This window comes from Diadema antillarum, unplaced genomic scaffold, assembly GCF_040938485.1.
Source record: "Diadema antillarum isolate AM-2024a unplaced genomic scaffold, OU_Dant_1.0 seq00000657_RagTag, whole genome shotgun sequence".
NCBI classification, from domain to species: Eukaryota; Metazoa; Echinodermata; class Echinoidea; order Diadematoida; family Diadematidae; genus Diadema; species Diadema antillarum.
In genome coordinates this window covers 402263-421783 of record NW_027271569.1, presented here as the reverse complement: position 1 = coordinate 421783, position 19521 = coordinate 402263, and the positions used below count along the sequence as shown (strand labels likewise).

Here is a 19521-nt window from a genome sequence, read left to right as displayed (position 1 = left end):
AGTGGGAATGCTGGGGGATGATTGTTCCAATCCTTGTGGGATTCATTTAAGAGTACATTATGTCTCTATTGTTGTGTGAAAATTATTTGCTTCAGAATAGTCTCATATTCAAGTAATGTGCAGTTCAATGTTTCCAGGTTAGCATGCCTGTACAGTGATGGGGTGATCGTTAACGATCGCCCCATCACTGTACAGGCATTAAAAAAAATCTTTTGCATCTTAAAGCTGTATTAATAGTATGTGATCTGGTGCATAACACATAATTATGATAACTTGGTTTATTCTGATCTGAAAAGAAATAAACAGTATTTTCCTCAATTATGACTTTTGGGTGGCTGCAATGTTTTCTTTCATGCGTTTTGGAGGTCTTTTTTTTTTTTGGTGAGGCATGAGTGAACGTCGGGCGTGTGAGACTTAATGGTAGGTCTGCATATATGGACTCTCAAAGATTTATTTCTAAATGACTGTTGTACATGTACTTGTACATGTGTATAAACATCACTTGGTACTATAGTGCACAGCCTGGCAATGTCACTTGTTTTGTATAGAAGTAAAACACATGGAACAAGAGACCCGGGGGTCATGCGCGCAACTTCACCTTCCATGCATTCTTGCAGACTCTTACCTGAGAACATTGGAAACTTATGGTGGAGGTGCTTTGAGAGTGGGGGCATGGTGTCCCTTTACATATTCCATCACACTGGTAAAAAATACCTACCAAGTACACTGTACTTAATAGAATGTTGGATTATGCAGCTTGGGGAAAAAAAAAGACTTAAAGCCCTATTTTGATTAGAACTAGAGAAAAATATTATTGAATATTCAGTGATTTAGGAGGTTTGGACCCCCTGGGGCCCCCAAGGAAAGCATGGTGCCCATTCAAAGACTTTGAAATCTTATCCTCATGGGACTACCTGCCAAATTTGGTGAAAATTTGTGATAGGGTTTTCAAGAAAGATGAAAATTTACAATTTCGGTCCAAATTTAGGCCCCCTGGGGCCCCCCAGGCGGGGCATGGTGCCCATTTGATGGAATTGAGATTCTATTCCCCTAGGGATGATACCTGCCAAGTTTGAAGAAAATTTGTGATAGAGTTTTCAAGAAAAAGATAAACATTTACAATTTCGGTCCAAATCTAGGTCCCCTGGGCCCCCTGGGAAGAACACTGGAAGAACACTTCCCCTTACCACTTTCAATATATTTGTACACATCTGTGTTCTATATTAATTTGCTACAGGTTCATTTGAATGAGACCGTGTCATTTTTCATATAAACTGTGTGCAGAGAGCACAGTAAATGCAAGGACAAATGTTTACAGATAACTATCAGAAAATATAGGCATGACATTGTCTACCTCACACGAACTTCATGCAATCAATGACACAGCTTTTTTCTACTTCAAAGCACTGTGTGCCTGCCTTGATTATTAAACTGGACTTTTGGACCCTCATCCAAGTGTTGACACAGGACCACGTTCACATTAAAAAACCCCAGGCACTCTAATTTGAGTGTGATAGCACAACAGTGCCTGGAAGAGATACAGTGAAGCATGATGACTCCACGACAGCACACTTTGTAGGGAAGGGAAGTGTGAAGACACACATTAGGCTTACATGATACGCCAGTGGAGAACACACTGAAGAATTCATGGAAACTCGGGTTCTTAATCTGCATGTGAATGGGGTGCTCTGTGCAAAGGCTGCGCAGCATTCAAATAGCAAGACAGAATCCTACTGCTACTTCACTCAGTGCTGGAAGAGAAACTGGGTCATACAGACAGCCTCTCATGTACATACAACCAACTCAGTTCTGTTCCCTCAAGGCTGTAGAACTGGCTTAGCACGTGCAGGCAGACATCTCAACCAAGTGCTGACAATAACTTTGATATCAAAAGGTGGGTATATTATGTTTTATCATGGACCTACAATGTAATTTCATGATCCTATACTTCCTTGTTTAAATCAGTAATTATAACAATTAATTATGTACTTCATGTGAGCTCAAGCAAGCAATTCTGTACCACCAATTCCATCCTATCACACACTGCATGAGTTGACTTATGCTGCTACAGATCTACTAGGTGTTACAAACATTTCCCACTTTTGATCCTTATTAATAGTTCCAAAACTATATATCAGATAACACTGATATTGCTACAGGCAATAGCTGAAAGTGTACAATTTTTTTTTGAAGGTAATCTGAAAATGAAAGCATAAATCAGTTTCACTACATTCAAGATTTATATTTAAGTTAGGGTTCAGATTTTGCTCTATTTTTGACCCTCTGTACAAAACTTAAACTTTGCACAAGGCTCACTTGGTGTGTATGGGAGTGTGTGGTTAATGAACAATGGCCAGGGTTTGAATGCTCTATTGCATATCAACAAGGCTAGACACACAGATAATTCAAGGCACTTTTTTCATATTGTTATACTATACTTTTGTACCAAGTAGTTTGTTTTGTGTCCCCCCCCCCCCCCCCCCCCCCCGTTTGTATTGTTTTGAACTGTCCTGTTTTGCAATCCTGACTGACATTTTCATAATTTATCAACCACATTAATCGTTGATTCCTCCCATGCCTTTAACCCTTTAGCTCCCGCACAATGGGTCTGCTTCAATACTCTCTGGTGAGAAACATCTACTTCTCGCCCGTCTTCATACTGAGCTGGCTCTACGGAATCTTCCTGCTTCTGATGACCCTCGTCTTCCAGGGTCCAAGATGGATGTTCAAGAAAACCGAGAGGAAGGTTCGGCCAGACTGCATGAACGACCCTCAACTCGGCACTCACAAGTTCATCAAACTTAAGGTAACCACGGCAAAATTGCATTCACTACTTCATTGTGGTGTGCCAATTAGTCTACAAAATTGCTGTATTATAGACCCTTTATAAAGCGGTTACCTGCGTAATGCAGCCAGCGGCCACTTATTTTGTATCCCATGGTGAATATCTAACTGCATATAGCAGGCACAAGAAAAAAATCATATCTTCAGTCAATTAAAATCAAATGAACAGAAGTATCTCAAAACTGAAATGAAGTGAATTGTACACACACAAAAAAAAATCTCATATTATAGCTGTTCATGAAAACTTTTTTTTTGTGCTATACAACGCAAGTGTTGCAATTCCAAATGGCCATCAACATGTCTATAGTGGCCACCTGCCTACAGTGGCCACTTTTTGTCGTTACCCTAGGGTGGCCACTATAAGCAGGTTTGACTGGAGATGTGCAAAATGTACTAATGTATTTCAAGGTGTGTCTGCACAAAGATTAAGTTGGTTAATCTGACCCTGTTTACATTTCCTCACAAAGACTTTGTGCTTGGCGACAGCCATGCCTATGCAGTTTGAAATGACCACACTCGAGACCAAGCAGTCAGTGCATTATGTTTGTGCTTGACCACTCTATGCAGGAGCTGACCCTTCACATGGTGGAGTCTGGTGACCCCTCAAAGCCCCTGATGTTGTTCCTGCATGGCTTCCCCGAGTGCTGGTTCTCATGGCGACACCAGATCAAGGCGTTCAACAAAGACTACCAGTAAGGAAGTAGCTCTAGATACTAAATAAATTTACAAATAATAGAGCCCCCCACTTTATACCCAGAAAATAAGTTACATTAGACCATAATACTCGTCTGGTTATCTTTAAGTTCAACATACTGATCATGCCAGGATTGCCTACCCATTTACAGCATATAATCAAACTGCATGTACAAGGAAGTACCTAAAAATCTGAATTCCGACAACTCACCACTCAAATCATGAATGTTGATTGAAGATTTCTCTAGCATTTGACATTAATTCATAGTTTTTTCAAAAAAGGCAAACAGTAATTTCGATGATGGCTGGAAAAACAGTAGATAATACATGTCTTTACTGGTGAATGATGTTAGCGAGTATGATATTATGTGAAGCATGTACATGCATCTCGTCCGAGAACAAAAACAAAACAGAACACACAAAAGTAAGAAGAGCGATATCTCCTGGTTGTTCTGAAGGGGAACAAAAAAGCACAAATGTATCAAAGGAATGAGAATCAAAGGCTTTGTCAAAGTCCAGAGCACGCTGATCTGCAATCCCGTTTTTTTCTTCTTCACAATTCATTTTGGATAGCTGTGTGGCTGTGGACATGCGAGGAACTGGAGAGAGTGACGCACCCCCAGCGGTCAAGAACTACGTCATTGACAAGCTGGTCGGTAAGCTTGACCACTGTAGCATTCTCATAGCAGAAGGGGTCACTCACTACAACATACACTGTGTTATGTTCACGTAGATGTTCATGACGGTAATCATCACGTAAGAGAATTCCACGGGTAGAAGTGCAATTGTCTATAGCCTAGTAGGAACTATGGATATGCCATCATTGGTAAACACTTTGTACGTCACATTCGTTGCAAATTTCAAACATCTACGGCTGACCCACTAAAATATAGCACACAAAGAAACTATATTGCAAAATTAAAATCCCATGCAAGTAAAGTATCACAATGCAGTCACACTGCAACAACATCACTGTTACTGTTACTGTATATGCAATATATTTAGCGAGTCTAAATATTAATGAATCGGGACTTCCCAACGATTTCGCAAGTGGTTAAATTCGGGATCGTGGAGTACTGTACTGAACAGAGAAATGAAAATGTGTGGGTCAAATTCATATTGGGGATCAGAGTCATTATTTTCGCGTGTCTTTACTTTCATGAATAGCACCTTACTCGCAAAATTTGCGAAAATAAAAACCTCGCGAAATATTCAGCGTATACAGTATAGGGTGGATCTCTGCTTTTCCCAGTTTCGAATTTCAAGTAACGTGTCTAGAAACTACATCAAACTTTTTGCAAGGCTTCCCATTACTAGGGCGCGAGTTTGAAATGACCATATAGAGAAATATCATAAAGAAATTTGAAGGAGTGTACACTCTCATATTCCACAGTATACGATATCTTTCTGGCAATGACACATCACTTCATATTGATAGTATGTATTACACAAGATTTTCACACACACGCTCAAATTATTCCAACACCAAAATTTGTATATATGCACGCCAAGAAACAATCCTATCTGTATATGCACCCCTAAAACACTTGATCTCCATATCAAAGTCCCTGTTGGTTACTTGGAGTAACTTTTAGGGTATATTTGCTTATATTGCATGGGTCTATTAATAGTTTTGTGATATGACAAGCGTTTTTTTTTTTATGATAGTTCTGACAGTTTATCATACATAAATTTGTAATATCAATTCCTCCCTGCATGATGCTCAACGTTGACCACCCGCCACAGGTGATGTCCGCGACCTAATCCAAGCCTTGGGTCACAGTTCCTGCATCCTCGTGTCCCACGATTGGGGCGGCATAGTGGGCTGGACCTTCGCTGCCCACTACCCAGAGATGGTGGATAAATTCATTGCCCTGAACATATCCCATCCAGACAGAATGGCGGAACTAGTCACTTCTTTTCTGCCCCAAATCAGAATGTCCTGGTGAGTATGTATCTCATCCAGTGAGAAAAATTCCCAAAATGAAAAACAAAACAACAACAATGATACCAAAAAAAATCATTCTCTTACCCATTTAGTTGCACTTTCTGTCGGAGCATGCATATTTTCTTCCTTGAGAGAATTTGAATATCACCAAACTCACTTCAAACCATCAATTCCAAGTTCTGTTGTAATATGCATATTGCTTATAACTCCTCGGAGGCGGATGTCTCCCATTATCACGTCATTCAGCCACGGGCAGATCCAGGAATTCCATGAAGGGGAGGCCGCTTTACAGAATTTAAGGGGGCGCACGCACCCCCCCCCCCATTTATTTTGATTTCTTTTGTTTTATACTTTAACAAAAAATAAAGAGGCAGTGTGCGCCCGGTGTGCCCCCCTCTTGATCCGCCACTGATTCAGCATATGCTAGCATAACTTCTTTGATGGTTTTACTGGTAGCCACTCATTAGAATTCTTACATATGATTTCACCGACTTTTTTGTTGTCCTATTTAAGTTGGGTATGTGTCAGTTGTGCCAAACACAACAACATTATATCAGCATGTATGAAAAACAAAATAATATACTGGTATGTTTCCAGAGCAATCAAAAGAGAGGTTTAGTGATGCCAAAAGTACTACTATATTGATACTGGTTTGCAAATGGACAGACCACGACATCTGGGTCCCATTTCATAAAAGATGTTAGGATAGCAACTCTTGCTGAAATGGCAACTTCCAATAGCAACAGCCAATCAGAAAGTTGGCTTCTTGTCGTTACCTTGACAATTGCCATTCCAGCGAGAGTTGCTATCATATCAACTTTTCATGAAATGGAGCCCTGATGTTTACCCCTTGGACAGAAAGTCCCACAGATGCTGCAAACGTTCCTGAGTAGTGAAAGTGAAGAGTTGATCATTCTTTCCCTCCACTCCTCTTTTTGCCCACCAGGTACATCTTCTTCTTCCAGCTGCCCCGCCTCCCAGAGATGCTGATGACGATGGGCGACTACGCACCCTCCCAAAGGGCAAGACCACAAAGGAGGAACAGGAGGCTTTCAAGTTTGCTTTCTCACAACCAGGTATTTAAGTCTTTTATACTGACAATTCACCTTAAAGGGAACCCAAACCCAAAGAGCGATGTGGAAGCAGCTGTAAAAGCAGCAACATTTAATTAGTAGAACACATCAGTGAAAGTTTGAGGAAAATCGGACAATCAATGCAAAAGTTATGAATTCTTATAGTTTCGATGTTGGAACCACTGGATGAGGAGACTACTAGATGTTATGACTTATATGTGGACAACAATATAAAGAAAACAAAGGGAATTCCACAAAAATTCACTTTTCCAGCATAATGAAAGAGCACTTGACTATTAAACCGCCCAAAGAAAGCAGGGGGAATATTTTTGCTACCCTTAACATATGTCAGAATCAAGTTGATGGAATGTATAAATTTTCATGAAAAATTAATTTTATTGGAATTCCCTTTATATTTTCTTTATATTGTTGTCCACACATACGTCATAACCTCTAGTAGTCTCCTCATCCAGCAGTTCCAACACCAAAACTTTAAAAATTCATAACTTTTGCATCAATTGCCTGACTTTCCTCAAACTTTCACTGATGTGTTCTACTAATGTTGCTACTTTCACTCAATCCACACTGCTCTTTGGGTTGGGGTTCGCATTTCACACCGCCAGTACCAGCGAACCGATATACAGTGGTGATGCAAGCCATTGCTCAAATTCAAAATTTCAAAGTTCAATTTCCGAAATGCTGACTGCATTTAATATTCAAGTGGAATGCCGAAAAAGACAAAAACACCAAAAAGTCTGACCTCATACAAGTAGGTTTCCATTATACTCATTACATCTATCAATGGACTGTTTCCCACACTTTGTGGTTCTAAGTGGTTACTTTCTGTGTGATGATCCCAGCAATATTTCACAAATGAGTCCTTCAATTTTAATATTCAAACTAGAAATGTCGCTACAGCGACTGGTTATACCCCCGCCAAACAACATTTCATAAGCTTTGGTCAAAACAACATTTCATAAGCTTTGGTCAAAAAACTGAGGAAGTAGTTAAATCCGCAAGATCTTTCCTTGATCTTCTGCCATTAATATGCCGTTACCATGGCAACGTACTTTCTGGTACTGTCGAAAAATGCGTCTTGCACATCTACAACCAAAGGCACACATCTGTACCAAGTTTCATGGAAATTGGGCAAAAACTGAGGAAGTAGTTTGCAACACAAAATTTTCCATCATTTTGGCTCATAATATGTGAGCTGTTACCATGGCAACATACTTTTTGTCACTGTCAAGAAATGTGTCATGCTGACCTATATCCTAAGACAAACATTCAATATGAATTCCATGAGAATTGGAAGAACACTGATGAAGCAGTTTTGCCATGAAGCATTTTGCCCTATATTTTACCAATAACATGCCGTTACCATGGCAACGCACTTTTTGCCACTGCGGAAATATGTGTCTTGCACATTAACATATTCAGATGAACATCTGTACCTAATTTCATAAAAATTGATCAAAAACTGTGGGAGGAGTTCGCAACGCAAGATTTGTACCCATTTTTGCCCATAATATGCCGTTACCATGGCAACGTAATTTTAGGTACTGTCAAAAAATATGTCTTGCACATCTACAACCCAAGGCACACATCTGTGCCAAGTTTTATGGGAATCGGTTGAAAACTGAGGAAGTAGTTCGCGACGCAGATTTGCAACGGACCGACCGCCCGACCGCCCGACCGACCGTCCGCTGATTCCTATATACCCCCTTCAAACTTCGTTTGGCGGGGGTATAATTATACGTATTGTAAACTAGAGGCAAATCAAAACCACACATATAAAGCACACACATCATATGCTTGAATTACTGCGAGGTGGACTACAGTAACCTCTTTATTGAGCACTTCAAAGTACTCACAAGCAGTACCAGTACATAATCGCTATTCAAAGAACCATAAATAACATGCACGTATGGTTGTTTCTCTAAACTGACGTTGGTATCTGTTTACTAGCATATAAATGTGGCATGATTTATTTGTCTACTTTAATAACGTAAACTAAGCTTTCAGTGTCAGACATATTTCTTACAGAAAGGTGGCAGAAATGACAATAATCAAATTCTCAATTTGAAATGACTTACTGCAAAAATACCTACTATTTGTTTTATGTTTTTTCATGCAACATTTGGGAATATAAAAAACTCTTAGTTCCATGTGTGCTGTGGGGTTCTTGTTTTGTTCTGTTGTTTCCATGTTCTTAGCATCTTGTGTCATTTTTGTCCTGTGTGTTTTTTTTTTTTATTTACGTTCCTTGTGAGGAATGATGACAAAAATGATTACAATCCTTGCTTGAATGCTTGCTTTCCTCTTTGATGTGCCTCTCGATCACCTTTGTCATTAAATATTCCACAGGGCGTGCTACCACCTTTTTGAACTACTACCGTAATGTTCTCAGCACGCTCTTTGTTGAGACCGGGAAAGTGACTGTCCCGAGTCTTCTTATCTGGGGTACGGCCGACCAGGCTCTGCATACCAAGCTCTCGTACGACGTGGAGAAATTCTGCCCCGACCTCAGGGTCGAGCGGATCGAGGGTGGGCAACACTTCATCCAGCAAGATCATCCCGAACAAGTCACTGACTTAATTAAAAACTTCCTCAAAAAGTAATTAACTCCAAAGTCTACAATATTAAGTTTAAGATCTGCAGTTACCATTTTGCATGGATTTTTATATGAATATTTGAGAGCAACATGGTAGAAAATGGCTGATGTGCTGCTATGGATCTTTTGATCAAACCATTTCCCTATATACTGGAATGAGTACTACGTACAGATTTGAGTACACTGGACTCCCGTTATAACGAAGTCCTAGGGACTGGCAGTTTTCTTTCATTATATCGAAATTACGTTATAACCGAACAAATAGACAATAACAATACATAGCGCTGATAATGTTGCGGCCTGAATTTTTACTTCGTCGTAACCAGAATTTCGTTATAACCGTGTTCGTTATAACGGGAGTGCACTGTACTTGCCTACTGTACTACTGCATAATCATTGGCCAGGCATCTCTGAATGAGCCACACATCGTAAAGTCAAAGTGTACAGCATGTATGTCAGTTGTAATCATCTACCCAGCATGATTGTTAAAAACAACTAAAGGACTATTCAGATAGCTGCAGTAGATAGACTCTTTCTCACCAATGCAAACACAACATCTGCTTTGGCAACAGGTTCTAAGTGTTACCAAAATGCTGACTGGGGCAAGACCAGAAAAGTAGACACATCAAAATATATTCATACTGGTACCAGGATTACAGCATGAGAAGTGACAGCTAACAAAAATAAAAAAAACAAAAACAAATCAAACAAACCAAACCCTAATGCCCATATATTGGATACTGAACACAAAGATGTATTCATTCAAAAGGAATAGATTTAGTAAATTATGTATTACTAGGTCTTTCGGAAACACAAGTAACACATAAAACTGAATTCCCAGCACTGAAATGTACTTGATGGGAACAGTGTATTAAACTGAAGAGCTCATCATAACTACAGTCCAAAGCAAAACAACTACAACAAGAATGAATTCCAGACGGGATAATCACAGGTAAAATAACCCGTTGCAGTCCACTGCAGCCATTTGTGGCAGTACAGAAATAGTGCCGAGTGCATGCAGTGTGACAATTGTGGCATGCTGAATATTGAAAATGACCAATCATCAATATCATATTACAGCTCTCTGTTTCATCCCTACTACTCAGACGTGGTATGTATCACATAGTATGAGACAGCACTATAATCTAAACTTCCTCATGATGATGCTGAAATTTGATCATTTTAGATAATCACACTACATAGCAGTACAAATTAAAAGACTCTGTGATGATTCTGATAGCCTGGTTACACACATTTATGCATACAAGGAGAGCTTTAAATTGTCTTGAATACCTGTACCAATATATCATGCATGTTGTGTCCAGAGCTGGAATACTGGATGTACTGTATAGTGATGTAAAGTAAGTTAGCCTACAAGGTACAACTTTACTGGGAATATTTCTAAATGCAAATCAATTGACATTCTGTTGATAATGACAATTTTAATCACATCTTGTCATATGTGTTCGTCATACGTACATTACAAGCTTGTAAGTCAGATTATTTCATTATATCCCTGTAAGGGTCATGTCATCTACAGTTTAAATTATGCAACATAAAAAGCCGCTGCAGTGATGAGTTAAAGTTCATTTAGAATTTTCCTTTAATTCAAAAAAAAAAGGAAAACACCAATCACATTTGCTCTTATTGATGAGAAACATTGGTTGATTTTTTCAATGACTTTCATGTTTCATAGCCATTTTCCCATCTAAAATCTCGCAATGTGACTAAAATCACACTATATCAAGCGATACATGCAACACCATTGTGTTCTTCTTGCTCTTTTGCACATGTATTAAGACTGTTTTACCCAATGTCACCGGTCGGTCCAAACTGGAAGGCAAACTCCAAGGAGCTTTTGAATGGTCTTGTGCTCACTCAATAAAGTGATATTCGTAAATACAGCCATGGCATAACAACTGGAGTGTATTTTGGTATCTTTCTCTAGTGTTTGCATTATATCCACTTTTGTGATTAATCATGACTACAATGAACTTCAGATGGCTGTGATGATCGTTGGTGGATGAAACATACTGTTAAGTTGTATATAGCTCTGCTGTCTAAACTCAACATTGGCTACAGAAACAGCTGTAATTACATGTGCACATTAGGGACATAACCTTTCAAATTCAATTTGCAAAGCTCTTGTTGAGTAGCACATTAGTAAAGTGTATTTCCTTGTATTATACAACACCTAATTAGAATGTAGCTATCCGATTGGTTAATTGCATCGCACGCTGTGGCTGTCAGCCGTGCAATTTTGTTTGAGCAAAAATGGATAGCGCATGGCTGACGTCATCCATTCCATTGACTCCCGTTTTAAACTCCCAATTGACTTGTCGTTTTCGTTCCAGTACACGGCTCTGGTGTCACAATAAATAAACATTTGCTGCGCACTCACAAGCACGTACTTTTGTCACTCATTTTTGTAAACAACTTCAACCGATCAGCTTTGCGTACGTATGCGTACGTATACGTACACAATGACTGTGACTGTGCGGCTACTTTTTCGTCTTTCACGGAAAATGGTTGCCATTTCTGTGCTAAATTCAAGAATCTGTGTGGACCACATCTGTTGACGTTCGAGGTGTTGTATAAAACAAATAGTGTATGGTCTTTACTCATGCAATGGTATCAGATTTTGCACTCGGTGAAAGAAGAGGTGCACTATTCAACACGGCTTCACTGGTGGATACCAGTACTGTTGCAAGACGAGTCCCTGAGAATACTCGGGCAGGTGTGCATGGGAAATGCGTAATATAGCAAAATCAGTCCGTCCTCAACGGGTTAAATAAATGGTTTTCCTTGCTGTAGTACACTTTATAGTATACAAACAACTTGTAACTGCAATAGATACAGAATATCCTAAAATAAAATGCAGCACATCCCTCCTCCGTGTATCATTTCATATGTTCTCTAAATGCATGTAGGATGTAGCTGTGCTTGACATATAAATGTTTTACCCCACAAAAAAAGAATGATTTCTCATGTTTTCATGTATTACGTGGTATTCTATCAATGCACTTAGCAGTGAGAAATGGGACACTTCAAATAAATATGGGCATATCGCAACTTGAGTACCATACCCACAAAGGCTACTCCATTTTGAGTGATCTGTTAATATATCCTGAAGTGCAGTGACACAATGCAATATTGAGTATGATGAAGTATATGATACAATTAATACTGAAAGTCAATCAGATATTCGTACACACCAGAAACTTTGTACAAAATTCATCTTCCTGCATCATGACAAAAAAACCCCTCAATAGATACAACACAAAAAAGAAAAGAAAAGAAAACAAAGTGTTCCCTTTCAGGTTTGAGTCATCAGTCATTTTATGTTTAATGAGTAATTTTAGCAAGTTGTATGAAGGAAAATAAATATGACATTGCATATGAATGTATTGCTGCATAGTGCACACATGGAGTGTGTAGTATCTTTGGGTGTCCATAGCCTACTTGAGGGTCTTAGAACCTCTGTGACTCTAGATGCTGTCTGGTGCCATCTTAGCCCCTTTTTTTTTATTTTTCCCCACCTTTTTTTTTTAACCATTGTGCATAAGCTGTAATCCCAGCACACAAAGTCTTATCCGGTGTTTAGAATGCTTGCAGATCCATTTGACTCACTGGCATATTTCTTGTTTCAGGACATCATCATTTTTCTTTTCTTCATGGTGCATAGAATGTTGCATATTATTTTGAGGATATTGGGCAAAAAGATTGCAGCATGTTGCTATGACACGCAAAAATCCCTCATGGCTCACCCTGTGCATATATTCATGCTTCTTCAGGGGATTTTTATGGCCCATATGTATTGAACTTCATATACATTGCAGTGGCAGATCCAGAGGGTGGCGCATCGGGTGTGCATCCCCTCTTTATTTTGTGGTAAAACATAAGAAATAAATAAGAAAGAAATGGGGAGGGGGGTGCATGAGCCCGCCCCTACTGTTTAATTTTGTAAACGTGCTTCCCCTTTACGGATTTCCTGGATCCACCCATAGGTTGTGTAAGACTGCTAAATTTCTGACCTCCTTTGGGACTGAAGTCTCACTCCCGAGTTGTCTCGGCTGAGCAGTCTAGTGCCAACTGTACTTCCATCCCGCAGAAGCAGGTACGGAATTGTTTGAACTACAGTGCACGTATGCCCAAGTAGAAACTCAGCTCTCTGATCTTCAGCAGTTAAAGAGCCAGGACTTGGTTGGATTTTGTTGTAATCCGAGGGGGTGTAAAGAATATTAGTGAAAACCCCTGTGTTCAAGCTAAGAGGGCAGTAACTCACCTCCAGATCTTGACACCAACTCCAGAGTACATTGACCTGCCATGAATATTGGGTTGAGGTCTGAGATAGGACTCCCAGTGACAATGTTGCCACCAACAGCCTGAAATGGAACACAGAAAAACACATACACACACAAAAAAAAAAATGTGTGAATGAATGGCAATAAAAACAACAGGTAAAGTATTTGACTTCACTAAATGTGCACTGTGATATTAGAAATCGGGCATTCAAAGTTATGACTATGATAAGAACGTCTGCTCTCACTAAGTGTGCATCGTTACGTCACAGTTCAGGCATTTTATGGCAGGATTACAATTTTGTAGCAGCTTAATCTGCTTCTCACTGTAGCTGGAATCTTAATATAATTCAGAATTCATGACACAATCACGCTACAACAGATGTGATCAACAATGACAGTACATCCTTCCACGCAATCCACAGGGACACTTCACTTCAGCTAGTGTGTATATTAATGTTTATTCAATATCAAAGTTTCACTGACTTCCAGCATTTCCCGCTGCACAAGATGTACTGGATAGGCCATATTATATATTTTGTAAGGTTTTAATTTTCAAAGCTTTATTACAAGTGATCATTCTCAGTTGAAGTTACAACTGCATATTTCCAGCTCAGCCAAAGGTTCTGTGACCTTTGACCTTAAGACCTGGAGAGATTTTGCCAAGAATCTAAAATTGAGGGCAGCCATACTTCATGAAGTATGCTTTGGCCAGGTACCAAGAAAATGAGGAGATCTAAGAAATGACAGACAGACAAACAAAGAGAACAAAATGCCTCAGGCATACCCTTTGGGGCAGAAGCATAAAGATAACTCGAGTCTTGTTTAAAGGGATGGTACAGTTTTGGTTTACATGAGGCTGCAGTTTTCCAACTTTTGTGTGTGTGTGTGTGTTTGTGAGATAATGAGAAACCTCTTATGACATATGATTGTAATTCTTAGAGGAATTCAGTTTATTTGATGAAAATTGGTCTTGAAATGGCTGAGATATTGCAAAACGCGATCCTCATAAACTGTGACAGGCCACTACTTTTATTAGGATCTCTTTGCTTTACCTTGTTTTTTTTGTACATCTCAGTCATTTCAAAACCAATTTTCATACAATAAATTTTCAATTTCCATTAGAACTGTATGCTCTAAACATTTCATAGAGTGGTTTCTAAATATCTCGCATGAGGTTAAAAGCTGAATCCTCACCTCAACCAATCCTATACCATCCCTCTGAGATGAGGGCAAGAAGAACTGGAGATACTCACGGCCACATTCCGAATTTGAGGACCAGCAAACCATCGCAGCATTTCCACAATGGCGGCAAAAATTCTGGTTTTGTGTTCTGCAAAATGAATGTGTAATGCACACCAATAATATTATTCAGATCTTGAGAGATCTCTAATACTGCTCTGGGCTTCAAATCAAAGGACAACAAGGAAAAGTAGAAATTACGCGGTGCGTAATATATGTCCCCGCCGGAAGTAGCATTTTGTAGCAAAATGTGTAATATAGGTAAAAAATCAAGGTCAAAGGTCAAAGAAGGCAAAGGTCAAAATTCTGTGTAGAAGTTTTGAAGCCCTCACCTAGTGCCATCACATAAAGCAAACGGAATCGAAATCGGGTTAGAAATGGCGAAGGAGTAGCATTTTGTAGCAAAATGTACAATATAGGTCAAAAATCAAGGTCAAAGGTCAAAGAAGGCAAAGGTCAAAATTCTGTGTAGAAGTTTTGAAGCCCTCACCTAGTGCCATCACATAAAGCAAACGGAATCGAAATCGGGTTAGAAATGGCGAAGGAGTAGCATTTTGTAGCAAAATGTACAATATAGGTCAAAAATCAAGGTCAAAGGTCAAAGAAGGCAAAGGTCAAAATTCTGTGTAGAAGTTTTGAAGCCCTCACCTAGTGCCATCACATAAAGCAAACGGAATCGAAATCGGGTTAGAAATGGCGAAGGAGTAGCATTTTGTAGCAAAATGTACAATATAGGTCAAAAATCAAGGTCAAAGGTCAAAGAAGTCAAAGGTCAAAATTCTGTGTAGAAGTTTTGAAGCCCTCACCTAGTGCCATCATATAAAGCAAACGGAATCGAAATCGGTTTAGAAATGGCGAAGGAGTAGCATTTTGTAGCAAAATGTACAATATAGGTCAAAGGTCAAGGTCAAAGGTCACGACTGAAATTCTGTGTAGAAGTTTCAAAGCTCCCATGTAGTGCTATCATATAAAGCAAACAGAATCAAAATTGGCTCATAAATGACAGAGAAGTAGCAAATTGAAGATTTTGATCACACACGGACGCACACACGGACACACGGACGGACGGACACACGGACGGACGGACGGACACACGGACACACACACGTACGGAGCCCGTTTCATAGTCCCCTGCTCGAACTCGTTCGGCGGGGACAAAAAGAGGCATTGTCCTGTACACATCATTGTATGTTGAGCATTCACCATTGAAAGCCCCAGAAGATAACATGTTAAAACTAGAGAGGGGCCGTCAAAGGCGGCAGACCCACGCCTGAAGTACAAAGTCGGGGTAAACATAATGTGCATTCGGTCATCTACCAGAATTCGGTCACTTAATTGCCAGTGTGCTTTATCACCAGCCAGTGAGTTCTACCAAAGATCGTACACTGACATCGTTGACTGAGGTGTACGATCTTTGGTTCTACAGTCACATCACACGCAAAGTCACATCATTTCACATACGGTAACACTCATTCACAACAGGAAAGTCCTTTAGTCTCCTCCAAAAATCCATCAAATATCCCAAATTCCACCATCAAAAGTGCAGAATCGGAACTTTTCCAAGCGCGCGCGAATTAAGTCCAGTTTTAAAAGTATTGTCTACGCGACGGGTCGCCGAAAAAGCGCTAAAAATCGAGAAATACGCCGTTTTCTTGCGGGATATTTTGATTATAGCAAGCCGAGAGTGTGATGATATCAAAGGTCGTATGAGTGTACGATCTTTGATGGTATCCACAAAAGCGCAAAAGAAAAACAAAATTTACGTACCCCCTAAGCAATTACCCCTATGATTAGTGTCTACGGGAATTATTCAATGCAAGGGTTGAATGCAAATGTCTACTGCACCAGTATTCGGTCACCAACGAGCGCCGCAACGTCCCCGATGCAATTTTGCACCAACAGTGTAGAGCGCGATGCATTGTCAGCGGCCTTGCACACGCATTGACATTGAGCGCGCATATCGTGCAGTGTGACTGCGACCGAGCAAATGCTCCTCCAACGAAAAAAACAATTAATGTTAATTTGAAAAATCATCAAAATACGGGCCAGTTTGTGGCGACGGAGAACGAACTTTCATAAATCTAGAAGGACATAGTCCCTCAAATAGGCCTAAACGTACATTTCGGAATTCTTACGAACATTTGAGCAGCGAAGTTGGATCGTTTGGGAGTTTATGTTTTCGTATGGTAGCGGAAAATCGCAAAGTGAGAAACGGAAAATTTTCGGAGTGGTCACTACTAGTGGGGTCAAAACTTCAAGGTCACACAGAATTTGCAAGGGTCAACCGATTATCACCAAAATCTAATCGATTCTTTCCTACCATTATCCAAACATCCCTTGAACATTTCGTGCAAATCCGTTTACCCGTTCTCTTGTTATCTTGTACACAAACAAACAAACAAACAAACAAACAAACAAACAAAAAACAAACAAACAAACAAACAAACATACGGAACCCTTTACATAACCCCCTGCCGATTTTCATCGGCGTGGGTAATAATTACAAATTGAGACCAAATAAAAACCAAAGGCTTGTACTGTAAGAACACAAATAAGTAGGCATTTGGAGAGATAAAAAGAAAAAAAGAAATGGAAAACTAGAGTGTGGGGTCTCCAGGTTATCATGAACCCTAACCCCTACAATCTATTTACTGAAATGAGGGCAAGGATTACGTTGTTGCAAATACACAGGCAAACCTTTGCATATTCTAGTCGATATTTACCTGGCTGGTTTTTTATGAAGTCTTTAAAGAAATTGTCCATGTGCGTCAAACTGACCGAGGACCCAATGGTCACACTCTGGCCGTTCACATCAATCTGGGTCAGTTCTGGTATATGCGTCACAGAGATGAGCACGGGGTAAAGTTGGTTCTTAAATTTCATCTCGACACCTTGAGATCAGGAAGGCAGCACAGAAAAACATCGTGTTAAAAGCATTATCACACGACATTTGCACAGAGTGTTGGGCGAGGATCTATTTCAAAGTTATTACATGTGAAATTTAAGTACCCGCCGAGGTCATGAAATTTCACCTCTGACAAGCAAAGATTTCATTGTGATCTAGCAAAGATTTCTTTGTGATCTCGAGGCAACATCAGGTGTTCTTTATGGTTTCACATGTACTGTGGTGCCACACTCGTCATGCAATGTAAAGACATTCCTCTGTCCATTCCACCCCCCCAAAAAAAAAACAAAAAAAAACACACACTTACACAAACAAACATATCTCCACTCACTCCTTCCATGCACACTACTGTTCATCTTACGTTACATGTCCTGTTTACCTTTGGGAGCAGTGATTTAAAAAATGTTCAAAATATCACTTTTGATGCATATGTGTAGGTCACTTGTATCACAAAACATCCTACCATATAAAATTTTTTGCAATAAAGCCTAAAATAAAGGAGATATCACGATTTTTCTCATTAAACCTTAACTGTAGATGGTTTAGTCTAGAAACATTTTTATCATAACTTTTGTTCACATTTTGTATATTTAACAATACTAAACATCGACTATACTGGTTCAAATTTTTACATTGGTTGTTTCTATCCCTAACTCACATTTTATAACTATTTTGAAGCACTAATGCTGGGTTTTAATTTCATCTGCAAATGGTAAATCATGCCTTAAAACTGACTTGTGCTATTAAAGGGAACAAGAAAAATATAAATCATGTTTGCTCAGCAAGTGAATGCACATTTCTGTGCAGCCATGGCATTCTAAAATTCCATGGGAGCTCCAACTCTGTTTTTGCGTTATGTCAAAAAAAGGCACACAAAATGAAGTATGCATTATTCCCCCTCCCCTAAAAAAAAAGAATGATGGTCCATGACACTAACCTATTTCCGAGTTTCCACCAATCAGCTTTGCCATGGGGTATTTGACCTTGAGGTCAAGCAGTTCATCAAGGGTCACAGGTTGGTACCAAGTGACTCGCCCTCCTTGGAATGAAATGGACATTGGTGGCTCACTTGAAGCCATCTGCAAATGGAAAAAGGCCAAATAGAAGGAAGCTTGAGCCAAAAATGGTCATTTCCTCTCATTCAAACTCATTTTCATATAATCAAGGAATCATCAAAACCTTGCTCAAATGACAATTTCTCTGGACAACCTACCTCTTCCATTAGGGGAAAAAAACAATAACATTAGATTATCCATGACAGGAATGAACTTGCATTTCCTGTCTTCAGACTTGTTGCTTTATCTTTTTACAGAAATTCAATATGCTGCATCATCAATAATCATCATGATCACTGTTGCTACAATCCTAGTAAACATTATAATCAGACAAAAATAGATATAATCATGATCTAAAAGTGATCCTTGATAATAGTGATCATGACAACAATGATGATAACACCAGGGTGCAAAGGAGCTGTATTTATAAGACAGAAAATAAATATTGAACTGAAGAAAATAAATATTTAACTGATTTTTTTTAATCAAACATAACGTTCTACATTGTAACAAGAGTTTGTATGTGCAGAAAGACACAACTTTCTGACCGCATGAGAAACATTGCAGTCCACACCCATACACCGTACAGTAGCTTACCATCAGTTCTGGAGGAAAGATGAGATCTTGCGATGGGTCATACTCTGCAAATTCCCTTGGATCAAACAACATGCTGGGTGCCTTTATCACAGTAGAGAGTTCAAAAGAAGGGCACACAAGCAGTTTATCAAATATAGCGGACTAAATTCTAGAGGAGATCTTTGTATCCATCCATCTCTTTCTGTCTCTCTCTCTCTTTCTCTCCTTTCTGTCAATCTCTTTTTCTATATGACTGTTCTATTTGCTCCT

General features: G+C 39.4%; 1 protein-coding gene and 1 pseudogene across 1 annotated transcript in view; one reads left to right on the top strand and one right to left on the bottom strand.

Annotated features, from left to right (window-relative positions):
* Window positions 1-19521, bottom strand: part of LOC139736584 (xanthine dehydrogenase/oxidase-like) — a 54621-nt gene that overhangs the window by 22131 nt on the left and 12969 nt on the right. The window contains exons 7-11 of the mRNA XM_071647331.1: window positions 19273-19353; window positions 18558-18699; window positions 17439-17606; window positions 14730-14806; window positions 13458-13557 (exon numbers count right to left, since the gene is read on the bottom strand). Of these exons, the coding sequence (XP_071503432.1) occupies window positions 13458-13557; window positions 14730-14806; window positions 17439-17606; window positions 18558-18699; window positions 19273-19353 (568 nt within the window). The remainder of the gene's footprint in view (window positions 1-13457; window positions 13558-14729; window positions 14807-17438; window positions 17607-18557; window positions 18700-19272; window positions 19354-19521) is intronic.
* On the top strand, window positions 1597-9527 carry LOC139736593 (epoxide hydrolase 4-like; annotated as a pseudogene).